Genomic DNA, 18,544 nt, shown 5'->3' with positions numbered 1-18,544 from the left:
AGTGAAAAAAAACAGGACATGAGGAAGGAGTAAAGGCCTGGATCGCCGGAGGGTGTGTCCCGTTAGTGCAAGTGTCGCCCTTTTCGGCAGGGACCGATGGGTCCAGGGCAGGGGTCGAGGGCAGGGGCGGCTAGGCGAGGCGGCCTGGCAGCGGTGGTAGGCCAGGTCGAGTTAGGACTGACTTGGGAGGGAGCAGTGAGGTTGTACGGAGTACCCGTTGTACCCGGCTCCATTCTCCATTGTCGGTTCTCCACCCCCATCCCCACTCCTTCCCCGCCTCGGATCAAACCTCTTCCCCATGGGCAGCTATCTGGTGGTGTACTGCCCAGGTGCACCTGCCCAGGTGTACCGGACTGCAGTGTGTAGTGTAGTAGTATGCATCTACGATGTTATCCTTCAAATCTCAGATTCAGAGTCAGGATCTATCCATACTGTAGATCATCATCAATGATGCTACCTACCCAATGCTTGACATGACTGACAGTCTGACAGTCTGAAAGTCTGTCAGTGTGACCTGCCTGCCTGCTCGTAATCCTGTGGGGCAGCAGTACTTTCTATCTGGCCCTTCCAACGTTCCTTCCACTGCCAGATGGTGTGCAACCCCAACCCCAAGCTCAAGCTCAAACCTCGTCCTAGCAATCCCTCTGGGCCATCACCTCGACATTTGCCATCTCGTTGTTCATTTCCATTGCTCATCCCTTGACCGACGACAGGGGCTTGCACAACCGACGCTCAGACCGTACCCGACATCCCGGCGCCTCGCCAGGCCCGTCTAGGACCTCGTGTGGCGCTGAGGACGAGCCCTGCCTGAGCCCGCCCCGGCTGTCTGGTAACCTCGTCTCTGGGAGGCCATTTGTCGCAGTGTCGTGACGGCGAGACGGCCTGCCAAGCACACAAGCGCGCCTGTCTTGTCCTCCAGCCCTCCCGACTGGCCGTGGGGCCCCGCGGCAGGTCGTGCAGATGTCCTCCTGAAGTCCCAGCAGGGCCGGCTCCCCGGCTCCAGCTCCAGCTCGCCCGTCACGCTCGACATGTCTTCTTCTTTTGTCGTTTGTGGCCGCCCAGCACGAGACCTCCTCATGCACTCGACAGGCTAAGCTTCTTATTAGCCCTTGACCATCCATGCATCTCCAGCCTCTGGGGCCCCGGAAACGGCATCACCGCTCTGATGTTGGCACGCCGTTGGCACATGGCATCGATGTGGCGTGGCCGCCCGCCGGATCCAAATGTCAGCCAACCCGCCAACCCGCCCGCCCAGAAGCCCAGCCAGCCAGCCGGATCCCAACGGGCTGGTCGTCTGGTTTTCTGGTTGTCTACTGGCAGACCGTGGCTGACATGGCAGGCCATCCCGCACATCAGTGTGGCCTGCCTGGCCAATGCCTGGCCACTCCTCGCCTAGCCACTCCTCGCCTAGCCAGGGGCAGACAGTCGCACAGGCAGACACAAAGTCACACAACCTTGACAACCAGCCTGCAACTCCCTGCCTTACATAGATACCCTGGCAGCCTGGGGCCGTCCAGCTTGCCAGGGCACCCAGTGATGCAGGACCCGGAACTGTTCGCCCAGCCCAGGCACCCCACACTGGGCGCCACTGTACCACGCGGTACGCACTCAAGTTGACAAGACTAGAGTGCTATATGGCTCCATACCCAATCCACTTGTGGCCCTCGCGGAGCCTCTCCTACCTAGCCACGAGATGGCGAGAAATTAGATCCATGCTGGCGTGTTTGAGCCGCCATTTCACCTCGGCCATCACGGCCACATTCGACACTTCTGCAACCTGCATCCGCCTCGGCAAATCCACACCTCGCAAATCGGTTGTACTTATTGTACGGTGTGGCGCGGCTCCTTGGGGGCCACAATCGGTGCTCACGACTGCCTCTCGCTCCACCGGAGAAGGGCAGCAAAAAAAAAAAAAAAAGAAAAGAAAGAAAGAAAAGAGATCAGCTGTTGGGTCTGAGTAACGCAGTGGCCATCACGCCAGCGGTCCACTGCCCCGTCCCCCGTCGGCCCATGGCCTTTGCCAGTCTTGCCCGGCCTTCCTTCGGCCTGGGGTCCCCTCTGCTGCAGCCAAGACCCATGTCCCTAATCGCTCGTGCATATGCGTCCGAACCCCTGTTCTTCTCCTGCCCGAAGGTTGCATGACCATTGTCGACCGCGTTCTCATTTCCCACCAACCGCATGGGAACCAGGCCCGTCGTTCCGCCCTCCACCACTGCTGCTCGAACCAGAATCTGGGGTAAGCCTAGGGTATCATTTGGTTGTTGGGGTACCTAGGTAGACGCTGCTACACTATACCCCGACGTTCATATAATCCTCCACTTTCCCATGCCAGAAAATATGCTCCACGATACTCTCTCTTGACGAGCCACCCAGCCCATACCCCTCCTCTTCCTTGTCTCGTTGCCTACCCAAAGTGCGACCGACTGACAAGTCGAACCCGAGATCATCATGTCGGCTGAGAAGGAAGGCACCGAGGTGCACCACGACATCTCCGCCGCCGAAAACCGGCCCTCCCACGACATCCAGTACCCTGTCGTCGCCGAGGGCACTGGCAAGACCCTGGACGAGGCTCACGGCGCAAAGGCCAAGGAAGTGCACAATGTACGTCTCACATGCACTCTGTCACGAACTTCGTGGGCTTGCTTGACATGCTGTCCTTGTTCATCCACCTTCGACCGCGTCATCTAACACCCCTTCTCTCCTACAGGCCGAGTTCTTCGCCGCCGTCCAGGAGTCCAAGATCGAGAGGTGGAGCAAGAACTCCCTGATACTATACTACTCCGTCTTCATCGCTTTCTGCTGTGCATGTGCCAACGGTTATGATGGCTCCCTGATGGGTTCCATTTACGCCATGGATCATTTCCAGAAGACCTTCGGCACTGGTCTGGACGGAGTCGAGGTGGCTGTCATCACCTCGCTCTACAGCGTGTATGTCCCCAGCCCGCGGCCCTACCCGGCCTCTGTCGACAGTTTGGTGGAAGGATGCTGACCGACAACCTCAGGGGCTCAATCGTTACTGCTCCTGTGGCTGCTGGTATCTCTGACCGTTTTGGCCGCCGCATTGCCATGGCCAGTGGAGCCGTTGTCATTATCGTCGGCGCAATTGTTGCTTGCACCTCCAACACCGTTGCTCAGATCACCGTCGGTCGTTTCATTCTTGGTGCTGGCATCGCAACCATGACGGTCGGCGCCCCGGCTTATGCCATCGAAATTGCCCCAGCCCATTGGCGCGGTCGATGTGTCGGTGAGCATCAACCTCTCCTCTGTGTCCCAAGCTGTCGTGTCAAAAAGAAAAGCCATGACTGATCGTGTCCCCATCCAGGCTTCTACAACTGTGGTTGGTTCGGCGGCTCCATCCCCGCCGCTTTTGTCACCTTCGGCACCAGCTACATTGACAACAACTGGTCGTGGAGGATCCCACTTCTCCTCCAGTGCTTCGCCTGTATCGTCGTGCTTTGCTCCGTCTTCTTCTTGCCAGAGTCACCACGTTTCCAGATTGCCAACGGCAAGGAGGAGGAGGCCACCGCCTTCTTGGTCAAGTACCACGGCAATGGCGACCCGTCGTCCCGTCTGGTCATGCTTGAGATCGAGGAGATGAAGGAGGGTATCCGCCAGGATGGCGCCGACAAGGTCTGGTGGGACTACCGCTCGCTGGTCAACGAGCACAACGGTCGCTGGAGGTTCCTGCAGGTCGTCATGATGAGCACCTTCGGCCAGTTCTCCGGAAACGGTCTCGGCTACTTCAACCCCACCATCTTCAACGGAATCGGCATCACCTCTGTGGCCCAGCAGCTCGGCTTCAACGTTCTGAACAGCTGCCTCTCGGCCATCGGCGCCGGTGTGGGTGTGTCGCAAAGTGACAGGATGATGCGCCGTCCGGTCCTGATCTTCGGCACCTTCGCATGTGCATGTCTGCTGGCCATCAACGGTGGCACCTCGGCCGTCGTCAACCAGCACACAGATCCCGACGGGAATCTTAACCCGGCCTACCTCTCATATGGACAAACCGCCCTTGCGTTCTACTTCCTCTTCAACATCGTCTACTCCTTCACCTACACTCCCCTCCAAGGTATCATCCCTGCCGAAGCCCTCGACACAAACCGCCGCGCCAAGGGTCTCGCCGCTTCGGGCATCATTGTCGGCATCTTTGGATTCATCAACCAGTTCTGTGGCCCCATCGCCCTCAAGAACATTGGCTATAGGTACATCTTCATCTTTGTGGGCTGGGATGTCATTGAGGCCGTCCTCTGGTACTTTTTCTGGTAAGTCTACTCACACATGCCCGCAGTCTTCTTGTCGCACTGTTGCTAACATACATCCCTCCCTCAGCGTCGAGTCCCAAGGCAGAACCCTCGAACAACTCGAGTGGGTGTACAACCAGGCCAAGCCCGTCAAGGCTTCCCAACAAGTGGAGAAGGTCGTTATCCAGGCCGACGGAAAGGTCACGGAGAAGATCGTCGACCAGTCGGCCTAGAACCCCAATCCAGGTGGCGCCGGGCCCTTTGGAGAACCCTAGTGGCTGTTGGCTCACTGGGATGTCTCGGTGCGGGCCTGTTGTCAATTGGTGGATAATTCGCCAGCTCGGCCATGCTTTTATACGGGACTACTGCATGTTCGCAACGCCGTCGCATTCCTCCCGACGGATAGAGGGTGATGTTAGTTGTTGGCTACTTGGGAAGGAGAGATAACTGGGCGTTTATGATACCTCTTTTTAATACATGGATGCCTGCTGTGCCGTCAATGGCCTGTGGCATTAACCTGCGACAACCTATGTCATAATTTGCATACCCTGCCCACGTGTCGCCGCCTCTTCTTTGAGTAACTCGTTGCCTTTCACATTCGCTGCTGTCCCTCGCCACAATCGAGAAAGACATTCCCCAAGTACTTGTAGTGTCTGCGATGGAAGAAAGATACCATCAGACCGAGCAAGGCAGCCTCCACGACCTTTTGTTTCCTCGTGCTATCAAACCCAGAACGAAGGACTGACTTTTACTTGCCCCGCATTGCCAACCAAAGGTTATGATATTGAATATATCAAGTCTGCCCAAAGATGCCAGGTATAGTAGCAACCTGCGTGTCTAGGCAAGTGGCAAGCTCGAGGCATTAGTCATCCAGGTTTCGGATAAGCAGAGGAGCAACCGTCGACGCAGAACCTATCGTTGCGTTGGTCGATGGGGATTGTTTTCGTAATTTAAGTTCAAGTTTAAGTGCAGATACCGGAATTATTGTTCTCGCCTATTATCACTCGAGCGTGCCGTAGCTCCTCCCACTGTGCAGGTGCCGAGGCGGGCGGCAATTCATCTATAGGGAAACTTCAAGTTGCTAAACTGTCGCAACCGAGTAGAAATTCAGTGATAAAAAGGCACAGAAAAAGAAAGACTTATCAGGGGAATGTGTATTGAAAATTTTAGATTTATTTCACAGGAGTTCGTCATTATGGGCGCAGTAACCTGGCACTACCTTGCCGGAGGGCATTACTACCCCAAGTATCCAAGCTACTTCGTGCTCGTGGCATTTTAGTCGCACAGGGTGCAGATCTCGTCACGATCCGACATAAACTTGTGCGATGAAGGTGTCATTTCTGATTTCGATATTCAAAAACAACTCCTTTCGTTTCCTCCGACACCGTAACAGCTAGAGCAGCCCCGTGGCTAAAGACCTCGTCAAGTGGCATGCGTGACTGTCTGTGTATGAGCAACCCGAAGTCGAATATCGTCTAATGCTTCGAGTGGTCAAGGTCTCAGTCGAGGGGGCCGAGAACGACCTCGATCCAGTCATCATGGCTCATCTCTACTCTACACTCCAGTTAGTGTTCGTCTCTTCAAAGCAGCGAGGATGCTCAGTCATACGTGGGGGTAATTGAAACATACCCGTCAGCCTTATACCACTTCCCGTCACCGAAATAAAACGTCTTGTACTCTCCGCTGGGCCCGTTGTCAAGCGGCTCGCCATCCGCCGTGGGAGTAGGACGCAGAGGCAGTGCTTCCTCTTCAAGTTTATCTCCCGCCTGCTGATTTTGGAAGTAATCATCGTCATCGTCAGGGGGGATGCACGATTGGAGCCATCGCAAGAGGCTCAGCAGCAATATGCCAAAGGAAGCGACGGTCATCACTATGATGATGTCGCAGGTGACAGGGTTGTTGAATAATTGGTTTCGCGGTCCCGGGCTGGAATTTGTGTACCGGGTTGGGTCGTTTGGGATGTACATCTTGAGGGAGTGGGTGGTTTGTATTTAAGTGAGCTTGGTGGTGGTGATGATGTTGATGATGAGCCCGTTCTTTTGGTAGTAATGGCCGGTTTTGAGGAAAGCTTGTGTGGTTCAAAGATAGGTCGAGGTTGAAGTTTGGGACAGACTTCCTCTAGATTCTGGGTTGTTGTGTATATAGAAAGGGTTAGAAAGGAGGTTTCAAAAAATTGCCAATAGTCCCTGCACATATAAGAGTGAAGACCTGTTTGGACTGATTGTATTTTTTGCAATTTCGATGAGAGCCGGACTGTGAACTAGTGCGGTAAGGCTGATCCACTTAAATAGAATCTGCTGTGTGGACTACTAGTATGGTACTGGCGGTAGGCTAAAGACTTTAATGGAAGGCCTAGTATAGGAGTTAGTAGGAGTCTTTACATGTAATATTTTTAAAGCTATTATGTTATAGGCATAGGATAAAATGTCTACCCTACCTAGTGCTTTAATTTAAGAGACTTAATATAATATTAATTTCTTACTATATTTATTTATTATATTATACTTTAAAATAGTTTAATTTATATACTTTATAAGTTAAGTTTCGTACTTTTAAGTTTATATTATAAATAATAAAATATTTTAAGTTTATTAATTAATATTATAATAAATAAATATTATTATAATTAATTATTATTAAAGAATTTAATATATATATTATTTAATCTTTTTTTATAATTTAATATAATAATATTATAAAAGATAAAGTTAAGTTTATTAAAATATTTATTAGTATTATTTAAAAGTTAGTATTAATAATTAATTACTTAACTAATTATTTAATTTTAGGCGGCCTAGAGAGTAATGTAATTAATTATAAACTAAGCATAGTTTTATTTTATAAAGTATTCCTACAGTCGCTCCTATAAAGACTGGGCTTATTGTCGCTTATTGGAGAGCTAAGATGCTGTCTCCCTGAGAGCCCTGGGAGGACATCGTTAATGCTATTTGCACATACTTGACCCCAATATTCGCAGCCTGGCAGATGTTTTTATGTGCGCCCACCACAGGAGGTAAACCTGTGGGACAGGATGAGCTGCCTACATTGGAAATATCATGCTGGGGATCACCCATACTTCTGCGGGCTCTTCCAAGCATTGCGTTTGGGTCTCGGATTCACCTGTGCAGGTTATGGGGCAAAGGCAATTACTGTCACCCACCGAAAACCAGATAGACCCTGGTAATACACGTCAGCATATGCACATGTTTAGATGAAGAACGGGGTAACAGGACAGAAAGTGTCTTGGTTTCCACAGCAAATTGGGAGGCGGTGTATCACCCTCTCTTTTATTGATTTCGCTTCTATTCCGTATACTTCCGAAGACACAAATGGCGCCCTCTCTTTTACACTTCAAAAAACGAATACTGCTGGTAGGAACCGCTAGCCGTGCAAAGCAGCCCTGTCCATAAACCTGAATGGAGGGCCCACTATTGCCGAGCCTTTAACTTGGACTGGCCTCTGTACGCCAGTTGGACACACTCACAGCATGGCTTGAGGCTTGATCACATTGACATGAATAAAACCCATGGAGAGTCGAGACTCTCGTGCGGATGACTCCTGATGTGGGAGAAGAGCTCTTTTGCATGAAATCTAGGAAGTTTGCAGCCTAAATAGGCTATATTACTTTTGTTTCAAACCAACCAAGCACATCCAAGACAGATATCCAAGATAGACCACAAGCATTGCTCTCAACTTGAAGGGTTCAATATGAAACCGAGCCTCAAGCCTTTGGCGGTCCTCCGAGATCGTGAGAATAAAATGCGAGCCGTCGCTTATTTGCAAGCATTATCAATTGGCATGGCCTGCTAAACAATTGTCCATTCTATAAATACTATCGGAGTGGATCTGTTTAGGAGCATGCCTTTCCGTCTTCCCTTAATAAGCTGGAAGCGTCCTTAACATAGGACTCATTGCTAAAAGACTATGTATGCTTTTCTTAAAAGAGGACTTAAATTGTTCCTTGGAAAGTAGCCCCCAAACATTTGGACACATGGTTCCCTGAATGCTTGGTTCTCAGCAGCACTTCGCCTCGAGACCTACCCTCACAACCTTCCCTATCGCCACAATCTTGGCTTTAACTCGGGATTTGCCCGTTCTTGAATACTACTGGGTAGTGAAATTCGAGGTGGTCAATTATGATTTTATGGAATCTCCACTAGTAGCTCATGATCTCCCAAATGCTCGCGTTAGCATTGGCTCAGCCTTTCTCTTAATCTCACATGATCAAGAACTGTTCAGATCAGTACCAGTATCAAATATGGCTGTGTAAATTGTTATCTTCTTGGTGTTAGCTTCTTCATATTGTCGCTCATCTGCATGCGGATCACTTTATTATTTTTGTCTGATGTCATTATGCGCAATCTTTTCTATGAATCATTGTTGACATATACCTCACCCATTCATCTTCAGACCTTCCACATCCGGTGTTTGCTACGTCCCTTGCTTCAGTAGATACCTCGCATGACTGCGCCAGTGACGTTGTGGCCGGAGGCGTGGGATCTTTCGGCTCAAGACGTCAGCGAACCATTCCAAAGACAGTATGCTGCTGGAACGACGGAAACTTGTGTATCCGGTCTCGAGACAGCAAGCAAACCGGCGGATTTCGTCAAACACTGCGAACTGCGTGGTGTAATCCGTGGTGATCTCAGCCGATATGATCTCGTTGGCGCCCCGCGACAGCCAGTGCATTGTATTATTCTCGTCTCGCGGCCCGATATTGCAGAGCTGGGTCGCAAATTTCCCGTCGGTCACACAGAACCTGTCGTATTCACTTCTGACAGCAGTGGTTCGCGAGCCGAAGTATTCTGGGGTGAAGATGCTGTCTTTCGTTGAGTTTTCCCGCGTCAAGGGTCTCATCTCACCTCGGCAGGGGACTGTCGAAACCTCATTCATGGCGCCAGGCATTAGGGCCTCAAAGGTCGAGAAGAAGTCAGGAAGCCAGGGCAGGACTCGGAGAATCCCCTTTCCATGTGCGATGTGTGCTAAGATGGTGGGTCTTGGTGAGCTCTTCCCATCTGCTCTTACCTAGGTAGACGGCGCGAAATGTTTGCCGGCCGAGGGCTTCTTGGCCAGAGACGATATGGCTTCCACAAAAGCCTCACGATCGCTGTCGGGGTAGTTGCGCCATTAAGTGTAACTGGACATAGTATATCCTGCCCAGGTGTCGCAATGGAGGCTTGGGGGAGGGGGCGACGTGTCGCCCATAGAATGCGATCCGGTTCGCATTATCTACCTACTTGATTGTCACAACAACACGACTCGGCACATGCGACCATATCCACAAGAAAATATCGGATCCCGTTCGCTCTCCTGTAATTAAGCTTGTGAGAGGTCGATTAGTAGTTGGGTCGGTGACGACCAGCGAATCCCGACTGTTGCATGTTTTCTTTTGCTCTTTTTTTGGTGCCCGCACGTGCCGCAAGCCGTGTGCCGAGGACCCCGTCTTTTTCATGCACCACCTCTCCATCGATACATAGTTCCTGTCGTGGCACCAATTAATTAATTAAGTGAAAAGTATAATATATTTAAAACTTTACTTAATAATAATATAAATAAATTTATAATATTATTTATATATATTATATTAATATTAAAAATTCTATTTAATTTAATTAATATATTTATTACTTTTTTAAAAATATAATATTAAATAAATTAAAACTACTTAGTTTAAGATACCTTATAGTAGTTACTAATATTATTTTATACTAAGCCTAAGGTTAACATCCGGTCGGAAACTGCACTTAAATGCGGGCTTGAGCCTTTGCTGTGAGAATAATAATCTTGCATATGCATCATGTAACTCCGTCTTGCTCGAGTCTTACTGCATCATTGCCACTACCGCAGAAAGTCGGTCAGAGCTTGGCCTCGACTGCAGGTGATTACTCAAATCATGATTCCTAAGTTACACAACATGAAAAGATCTCGAACTAGGCCTTGAGGATAAATGAAAAATGTCGTGGGCGACATACGAGACCCGAGGCGAAGCAGTTGATGTGGGTGGAGAAACTCGCATGTTGATAGAAAAATGTCAAAATCGCCGGATGAGTATGCAGGCTGAGTCTAGTGGCGTTCCGGTGATGAGACTCGGTGTGGATTGCAAGCATGTAAGCCACCATGATACCGGGATATGGTGGTCTCTCCGCTCACACGATGGGCTGGTAGCTCTTAGGCGCTGACTTGGTGGTGCTCCTAGTCCCTCAAGTTCGACTAAGCAGTTGGTCGTTCTTCAGCCGTACAGTCTAAAGTCCAATTGGCCTCGAAGAAGGTGCACCCATCTGGTCAGCCACCATTGGTCGCGTGAGCTGGCCGAACTTCTGACGTATTACGATCGCTGTTCGGTCCCGATGGAGTGCATGTGGCATCCATGAGGCGAGCCCGCATAGGGCGACGTCTTCAATCCCATGTGTATATGAAATAGCGCCGCAGCAACCTTTGAGTCCTGGGTTGATCAAGTTCAAATGAACGGGTTTCTACGACTGATCGAACGCATGCGGGAAGAACGCTCTAAATACCGTTGTCACATTTTCATTTTGGTATAATCAAGGACTTAATTATTCAACATTCAAGCCCGTCCAATATTCCCACAAGAAACATGGGCAGCTCTAGCATCTGGTGCCCCGTGCGCAGGCCGTAGAGCAATATAACTCGAAGATTCGACGCGAAATTGAGAGGTTCTTGGAGCATATTAAGACCGATGGATCTTCATTCCTCATCAGGTTGTGCATGATCGGTCAGAAGGGGGAGAGAACAAACCCAACCATCATGATCTTCTCTGCGGACCAAGAGACGAGCAAGCTGTTCGAGGCATCGGTGAGACGCAGCGGTATACTCGATCGCTATCCAAATTTTCGCTTGAGCTCCAGTACTATTCCTCTCGAAGCCCCCCCGATACCATTGAAATCGGAACGCCGAGTTCGATGCCCGGATTCATCGACAACCAACAGGTCTGGCCTCCAAACGCCGAGCCACGACAAGAGTGATATCCCAGGGCCACGAATGGGACGAAAGATTGAACGCCTGGTCACTTCCGAGGCAGGACCGCGCGTTCAGCACAGCACAGGCGGATTGATAGTCAGGATCGGAGATGAACTCTACCAAATAACTAGCTTCGGGTCCACGAGAGCAACGAAGAGTTGTACTGCATCTCACGGGGTGAAAGAGTGTGACATGGACAGCCATTCAGACGCAGATGATTCGGGCTACGAGCAAGAATTCACAAGTGAGAAAAATCTCCTAAAGAAGAGAAGAGTAGGACGCGAGCGAGGGCCCTATTGCCACAAGCAGCAGCCTTTGAGTTCAACTAAGCCAAACCTATGTGAGGCGATATGCTCTCCACCGCCAGCATATGACGGGGTAATTAAAGCTTCACTGGTCTGGGAAACCCAGAAAACATCACTTACGAAACCAATCGCCACGAGGTTGTCAGATTCGAGACAAAGAGAAGCTTCGCATTACACCCTCGTCAAGCTGACAGAGCTCGAACGCGACACAGCCTGTAACTTCGTCCTCAGAGGCGAACATCACTTACCCCGAGGCGTCGACGTCCTAGAAGTTGCAAAGGTTGGGGCGGTGGCTATCAGCATTCTCGTGGTCACTTCTCGCGGCCCAGTCCCAGGCACCGTGTTGCCTGACATGGCCTCGCTGCGATTGCACGGTTCAGCAATTTTCCAAACAGTGCACGCGACCATCTTGTGTGAACGTCTCGGCCCGAGCGACTGCGGCTCGGCGGTGATTGATGCAGTTACCGGAACCTGCTACGGCCATATCATCCTAGCGGTAGAGGGACAAGTGGTGGATTACATGGTACCGATATCTGACACTCTGGCCGATGTCGTCCTCAAGTTTGGCAAGTTACCGTCACTAGAGCTTGACCGCCGTGATGATATTAAGCATTCAAACACTATCGAAAGATGGAAATGCGTGAATCTGAGATGGAAAACCAACCCTTTTCAATTGACTACACTGGAAACGTGCAGATCCTGCAGCAGTGGAAGACTGTACAGCACAAGACGTCGGGCAGCTGCACATCTGAGGCGGAAACATTTGTCTGCCGAGACAACGTGCAAGGATGAAAACCAAGAGTATGAAGGAAATTCCAGATGCACTTCGCTGAATGCGATAGAGCTGAAGAAATGGACCAGAGGGATAAGAGTGACACCTCTCTACGCCCAGGTGATGCAGGCGGACTCGGATTCGGATTCGGATTACGAGGAGGACATATATGAAACCGACGACGAGTCCAGGAGAGAACCACCTCCGAGTTCACTTGATGATAAAAAGACCGACAGACAAGCCAGGCTGGAGAAGGAAAACGAAGATCTCAGGCGCCACAACGCGAAGTTGAACCATGAGGTACAGATCCTGGAAGGCGACGTCGATGTACTCATGGACGATAGAGATGAGCTCAAACAGGAACTGGAGTATCTCAAAAGAAAGCTTTCACAGCGGGATGCACAGCTACTAGAGGCCCAGTTAGACTCCATGTTGCACACAGGGTGCGTCAGGCCGAAAGACGCATCAGGATGTATGGGAGTTGATTGTACCTAGGTAGCAGGTAAACCATGTGGCAGACTATATTTTTCTTAATAACGAACTTACCCTATATTCCCTAATAATAGGTTTTAATAACGTTATTAACGTTTATTATTTTCTTTAAATTAAATTATAAACTATTAATATATAATTATTTATATATATTATAATTATTATATAAATTACTTTTTAAAGTCTTTAAATTATTAATATTATAAAGTATAAATAATTAATATAATATAAGAAAAGTATTTATAAAGTACTTTTTTATAATTAAAAATAGTATATATATATATATAATTAATTAAATTAAAGTTTTTTAAATATTTTAAAATTAAATTAATAAATATTTAAATATATAAAAAGTATATAATATAAAAAACTTTTTTATTTATTATTTTTAAAAATAATTTAAATAAAAGTTTTAATATTATATTAATTAATAGTTAATAACTTAATAATTATTTTATTTTATTCTTAATATTTATATATATTTAATTAAAGAGGGACTTTAATTTATTTTTTAAGTAATAAAAACGTGTGTTAAAGGGGCGGTGTGTGAAGGTATCCATTGACCTACTCTGTTGCACTTAAAAGGACACCCGCACGGTATGGCAACTTGTCGGGTGGCTATCCTGCAGCGTAAGTAACCGCCTGACAGCCTACTTCCACCTCCCAGCTGGGGCCCAGGCTTTTCAAGAGCCAAAATCTGGCCAATCTGATCACTTTCAACCTCCGTGATTGATGTATAGGCTGAAAATAGGACTAGGCCAGACATTTTGCGTCAAGTGTGGTTACACCCGCTCCGGCGACAGTTCGTCTCAGCTGGGCGAAGGATATCATGGTGCAAGGGACGAATTTGTGAAGAAAAGAATTCTTCTATAGGCTAGATTTTGGTCTGTTCTTGAAATTCCGCAACGAAAGCCTCGCTTTGATGTTACTGGCTAGAATTTGGCTGCATGTGGATATCGGACAGTACTCATGGTCCTCAGACGGAATGGGATCACTTGTCGTTTCTTGTCTATCTGCCTCTGCAAATTACCTAGGTATGCCTCCTGGCAGAATGAGGCTCATTTCCAAAGTTGACCGGCAAAGGAATCTTCTTTAGTGTCGGTTTCTGGCTATATAATGGCGTTAAAGGTCGCGTTTCTCTGTAGGGGATTCAGTTCATTCATTCCAAGTATCACTGCACTTCACAACTTAGCTACCCTAGGGTACTATCAACATCTTAAGCATCTTTTTCGAATATGTATGTGCAAAAGTTTCAATCTTCTTCTCTTAAGATAATGGTTCTAACACGAGACTAATAGGCCTTCTTCGTCAAACACTTCCACTCAGGCGACCTACGCGCAGAGCTCCGCGTCACCGTGAAGCAAGACCTACAACCAGGGCAAGACATTAGGATCTGCCTCGAAGAACAGACCTAGCTCTCGTGGCAGGTCACAGCAGGATGAACTACTGATGGGTGTCGGTGAGCATCTCTCCGGGTGAGTCTCCTCCCCCATCTTTCTTTGTCTTTTTTTCTGATCTTGTTCGACTCCAGCAGCTCGAATGGAAGCCGGTAGCGTGATTCAACTATATTTAAGCAATCATAGAGGTATACCAGCAAGTGGAAAACATGTAAGAAGGGTTATGCTACTTATAGCTATTAGTCACCGTATGAAGGCGCCATGTATGTCCTTGGACGTATACGGAATAGAAGCGAAACCACATAGCTATTAGTAGGGTTAGGTGATTTAAGGTATGCCTCGCCAGTGACGAGAAACATGTATTTGTGGTTATGATCAACAATGTAAAACAAATATACCATCTCTTTTTACGGCCATTCTTATTTTATAATAGTATAAGTCTTGTGTAAAAACGAGCCTTCGAAACAGTCTGAATTGAGCTAGGACAGCAACTGTTACTTATGGGCGGGAGACGTCTCAAAAGGAATTGGATTGCTAGTAGGAGAGGCTAAAAACCATCAGCATGTCAAAGCATCATTTAAAAGACAATTGCGTCTTGTAATATGAACATCTTGGTGTGTAAAAGCATTGCTTCATTGCCTTGACTAATCCCGCTCAATCAACCCGTGTATTCCAGTTCCTCCAGCAAACGCCTCTGCTACAAGTGAAATGCAATGTCACTTTAACCCCATGACGGTCCCATCAATCCTTCAAGTATTTGGCACGGATGCTCAACTGGCCCATCGCCTTGTCAACCGTGGCATTCGCACTGCTGGGACAATCGGTGATATGTTGTATCAGAACGATCATGCCTAGGGAAGGGGCTCGTAGGAGCCGCCGCTGTTGTGGTGGGCACGGTTGGAGAAGAAGAAGTAGACGATGAGACCGATGATGGGGAAGACGAAGACGCCGAGGCACCAGAGCAGCTTGTGGATGGGAGGGCGGTTGGACTTGAGGACCTCGACTGCGGGACGAATGCGTTAGTAGGCTCACCAGAACGGAGGACGGACGACCCCGTAGGCAAGGGAGTGTACGTACTGAACACGATAATGTCGAGGATCAGGACGATGAAGCCGATGATGCCGCCGCCTGTGCCGTACTGCCAGGTGTTGTCAATGGTGCTGGTGGAGATCTCCTGGGCCACGGGGGCGGCGAAGGCGAGGGCTGCCAGGCAGAGCTGGAGCAGGAAGGAGTAGAAGTGCTGGTACATGATTGCAGGTGGTATCGTCTTGAGAGCGTCTGTGTGCTGATGGGTGATGTAGATGTCCTGACTGCGTAGGTTTCAACGTTTTTGGTGGGAGGGTGGACGGGAGGGAGGGAGAGAGGTGCGGGGAACAAACTTCGAAGCTAGAAAGAGGTGGGTGGGCAGTGTTTGTTCTTTGTACTGCAGGGCAGAACCCCCAGAGACGGTACACAAGTCCCACCCGGTGAGAGGTGTTGAGCCTGCTGTTTCGGCCGTCAGGGCGACGTCAGCCCCATATTGGCCGCATGATGTCATTGCATCCAGCCTCGTGATTCGCGGGACGGGCAGTAAGGCGGGGACCTATTGCTCCGCTCACCTTACCCAGCTGCCCCAAGTCGCGGTAAGCGCCGCACTAATGGGGCTGGGCTGATCCTGGCCTCATGTGCTGTCAGTTGAACCTTGCCCGGCGGGTGGTTGTCTGTGCGGTGAAGCATCAAGTCTGATGCTATTATGTCTGATGCATGTGTGATAATTGACAGCCCACGTTATTGTGCGGCATAGTAACTCGGCGGTGGCGCCAGGTAGCTCTCCTTGAGTCCCCCAAGGTTAATCACCACATTTTCCAATATTAGGTTCGTATGCAACAGCCGCACACGGAGCACGTGTTCCCCCTTAGCGACCGCATCCCCTGATAGCTTATGCTGCTTCTTCCATATGCAGTCCTGTACAGCAGTCAACCAGCCTTCGGGTGAGGGCAACTCCGGGTCACTGGGCGGCTCGGCCTCAAGGAGCCGTTCTCGACAGACACTCCCGTCGTCAAGGCGGTACTCGTACATCATTGGATCGGCCGGGTCCAAGTCGAGCGTCATGTTGAAATACAGGATGAGAGACGGGGACCCGGTGGTCGGAGTGTTGGAGAAGACGAAGAATTTGTACTCCGCGAAGGTGATGTTTTCGTGTCCGACGTCTGGGTGCAGCGTAATCGAGCCCAGTGGTGATCGCCCAGTATCAGGGAGGAATCGATATGACGTCTCCAGGTTCTGCCCGGCTGGTGCTGGAATGGCTATATGCCCGTCCGACTCGACATGACCACCCACAAATCCCGGGGGGAGCCGGCGGCCCGTGACTGGGACATGTATCTGTTCAAAGTCACCCTGCTCGGAACGCACGTCAATGAGCACCACGTCCTCCAAGTCTTCCGGTACCTGGTCGAACAAGACCCCAACTTCGATCCTGTGGTCCTTCTCCCCAGGCACTAATCTCCCAGCCTGGCTTCCGAATACCATCCAAGGGTACGGCGCCGTGAGGTCGCCGCTGACGGTCAGGGGCCCTCTGGTGAACAACTCGAACCATCTTGACTCGGGCCCGTAGCGGGACATTGGCCCGAGCGTGAGGCCGGGGACCAGATCACCGCGGCTCGGGTGGGTGAGGTCGCTGTTCTCGTTGGTAAGGCCGGGCCTCACTCCCTCGTGGCCCTCGACCATGACGCCAATGTTGCCCACAATAGGATTCGACCTCTGTCTTGTCTGGACGTAAGAGAGTCCGGTAACCATATCTCGGCTTGGCGCATGCCAAGTGTCACTTGTGAACCCATAATGTGGCTGCGACGCGATATTATTCCACTTTCCCCCAAGCAGGGCGTGGTACTCCTCCGAGAGATCAAAGTCCTCGTCGAAGAGCTCGAGCACCTGCTTCGCCACGAGGTTCGCAGAGGTGCGCCGCTGACGCGCGAACAGCTGGTTTCGCGCGAGGCTGATCTGAAGTCGCACGTAGATGGCGCTGGCCTTGACGGGGTGCAGCACCAGCTGGAACATGGCTGGTTTTTGCTCGTCGGTTGCCCGGTTGTAGACAGACTCGGCGAGGTCCAAGAGCGACTTCCACTGCATGTAGATCGTCTCAGCCTCGCTGTAGTGAAGGCAGGAGAACGTCGTTGGTTCGATGTGCTCGTGGCGGCGCAGGGCGACGAGCGTGTCATACCCATGCCAGACTTTCGCAATGTCATGGCTGAGGGCGGGACCGAACTGTCGAGCCGCGTGGCCCGCTAAGAAATCGGGGATACCGTCCGGTTTGACGGAGTCCACGTCCCACGCCAGAGACAGGGCAAATGTCAATGGAAGCTCATAAGGCTTGATGTCGCCAACATTGAACACCCAGATCTGCCTTGCCCCTCGGCGATGGGCCTCCTGAAGTTGGTGCCATATCTTGCCCAGCGAGTTGCTGTTGATCCATTTGTAGCTCCTCGGGGTGCCGACGTACTGGAAGTGGTAATACAGTCCGGAACCGCCCTTTCTGCTGGTCTCAGACCCGTGAGGGAGTCGCCTAATGGTACCAAAGTTGTCATCGGAAAACAACAGCGTCACGTCGTCGGGGACGTCGAGTCTACCACTCTCGTACTGCTCTTGGACCTCCTTATACAAGGCGAGTAGTTGCGGAACCGCATCTTCCCTGCCATAAGTCTCTCGTATCAGTGACCTCTGCGTACGCAGTACGTCCTTTACGACAGCCGCCGGGTCATCCCCTTCCATCTTCGTGTCGTACTCGCCCCTCATACCCATGGTAAAGTAACTCTCGCAACCCTTTGCCCTCTCCGCGCCTGCGCGGAAGAACTGCGTAATCTTGTCTCTGTTCGTAATCCAGTCCCACGTACCCAAGGGGTTGCCCTCGGCCAACCACTCGTTGCTCAACCGCTGCATCGGCTCGTGGTGGGACGTCGACATGACGATCCCGTACACGTTGGCTGTCCTCTGGTTTTCCTCGTCGTCCGTGAAGAAACTTGCCCCCGGATTTGGGTACCCATACCACATTGCTGGCCACAGGAAGTTGGCCTTGAGTCGGAGGAGAAGTTCAAAGACTTTCTCATAGAACCGGACATTATACCCGCCGAACTTCTCCCTCGCCCAACTTGTGAGCGCCGGGGCTTCGTCGTTGATGAAGAACCCGCGATACTTGACGCTCGGTGGCCCACAGGTGCTCGTCTTATGAGTGGCGAAGATTTGAGGGTGGTGTTGTGGCGGCACGTCAGCCCACCAGTGCCAGCTGCGTGGGGAAATCAGTACTGGAATATACATAGAAGTACCTTTTGTAGCACAATGGGAAGGGAAACCCCTTACGGAGAAATTCCTATCTGCTCCGACAAC

General features: G+C 50.3%; 4 protein-coding genes across 4 annotated transcripts; 1 reads left to right on the top strand and 3 right to left on the bottom strand.

The window, feature by feature from the left end:
• Nucleotides 1-569: 569 nt before the first annotated feature.
• On the top strand, nucleotides 570-4,767 carry KVR01_012155 (uncharacterized protein). Its single transcript, XM_044786552.1, has 5 exons — nucleotides 570-2,601; nucleotides 2,708-2,928; nucleotides 3,003-3,244; nucleotides 3,323-4,262; nucleotides 4,330-4,767. The coding sequence occupies exons 1-5, from the start codon at nucleotides 2,449-2,451 to the stop codon at nucleotides 4,472-4,474; spliced, it is 1,701 nt and encodes a 566-aa protein (XP_044638733.1). The 5' UTR covers nucleotides 570-2,448; the 3' UTR covers nucleotides 4,475-4,767.
• Nucleotides 4,768-5,740: 973 nt separating this feature from the next.
• KVR01_012170 (uncharacterized protein) lies at nucleotides 5,741-6,208 on the bottom strand (the record flags this gene model as incomplete). The annotated part of the gene is made up of 2 exons (XM_044793385.1): nucleotides 5,741-5,795; nucleotides 5,871-6,208. 2 exons carry the CDS (start codon nucleotides 6,206-6,208, stop codon nucleotides 5,741-5,743), a joined length of 393 nt encoding a protein of 130 aa, XP_044638748.1.
• An 8,489-nt stretch (nucleotides 6,209-14,697) lies between these two features.
• Nucleotides 14,698-15,648, bottom strand: KVR01_012192 (uncharacterized protein). The gene is made up of 2 exons (XM_044786262.1): nucleotides 15,263-15,648; nucleotides 14,698-15,188 (listed from the first exon to the last, which is right to left on the bottom strand). The coding sequence occupies exons 1-2, from the start codon at nucleotides 15,432-15,434 to the stop codon at nucleotides 15,037-15,039; spliced, it is 324 nt and encodes a 107-aa protein (XP_044638770.1). The 5' UTR covers nucleotides 15,435-15,648; the 3' UTR covers nucleotides 14,698-15,036.
• Nucleotides 15,649-15,952: 304 nt separating this feature from the next.
• Nucleotides 15,953-18,100, bottom strand: KVR01_012151 (uncharacterized protein; the record flags this gene model as incomplete). The annotated part of the gene is made up of 3 exons (XM_044781655.1): nucleotides 15,953-16,175; nucleotides 16,242-16,342; nucleotides 16,727-18,100. The coding sequence occupies 3 exons, from the start codon at nucleotides 18,098-18,100 to the stop codon at nucleotides 15,953-15,955; spliced, it is 1,698 nt and encodes a 565-aa protein (XP_044638729.1).
• Between the last annotated feature and the right edge of the window lie 444 nt (nucleotides 18,101-18,544).

Source organism: Diaporthe batatas, assembly GCF_019321695.1.
Source record: "Diaporthe batatas strain CRI 302-4 chromosome Unknown Contig00018, whole genome shotgun sequence".
In the NCBI taxonomy this organism is placed as follows: domain Eukaryota; kingdom Fungi; phylum Ascomycota; class Sordariomycetes; order Diaporthales; family Diaporthaceae; genus Diaporthe; species Diaporthe batatas.
This window is presented reverse-complemented; position numbering and strand designations above follow the sequence as displayed.

Bases quoted from the DNA above. Each gene is read 5' to 3' on its own strand.
- KVR01_012155 (XM_044786552.1), top strand. From the start codon at position 2,449: ATGTCGGCTGAGAAGGAAGGCACCGAGGTGCACCACGACATCTCCGCC. The intron at 2,602-2,707 runs GTACGTCTCACA...TCTCTCCTACAG, and splicing joins AGGCCAAGGAAGTGCACAAT to GCCGAGTTCTTCGCCGCCGT. The intron at 4,263-4,329 runs GTAAGTCTACTC...TCCCTCCCTCAG, and splicing joins GTCCTCTGGTACTTTTTCTG to CGTCGAGTCCCAAGGCAGAA.
- KVR01_012192 (XM_044786262.1), bottom strand. From the start codon at position 15,434: ATGTACCAGCACTTCTACTCCTTCCTGCTCCAGCTCTGCCTGGCAGCC. The intron at 15,189-15,262 runs GTACGTACACTC...TTCGTCCCGCAG, and splicing joins CCTCGACATTATCGTGTTCA to TCGAGGTCCTCAAGTCCAAC.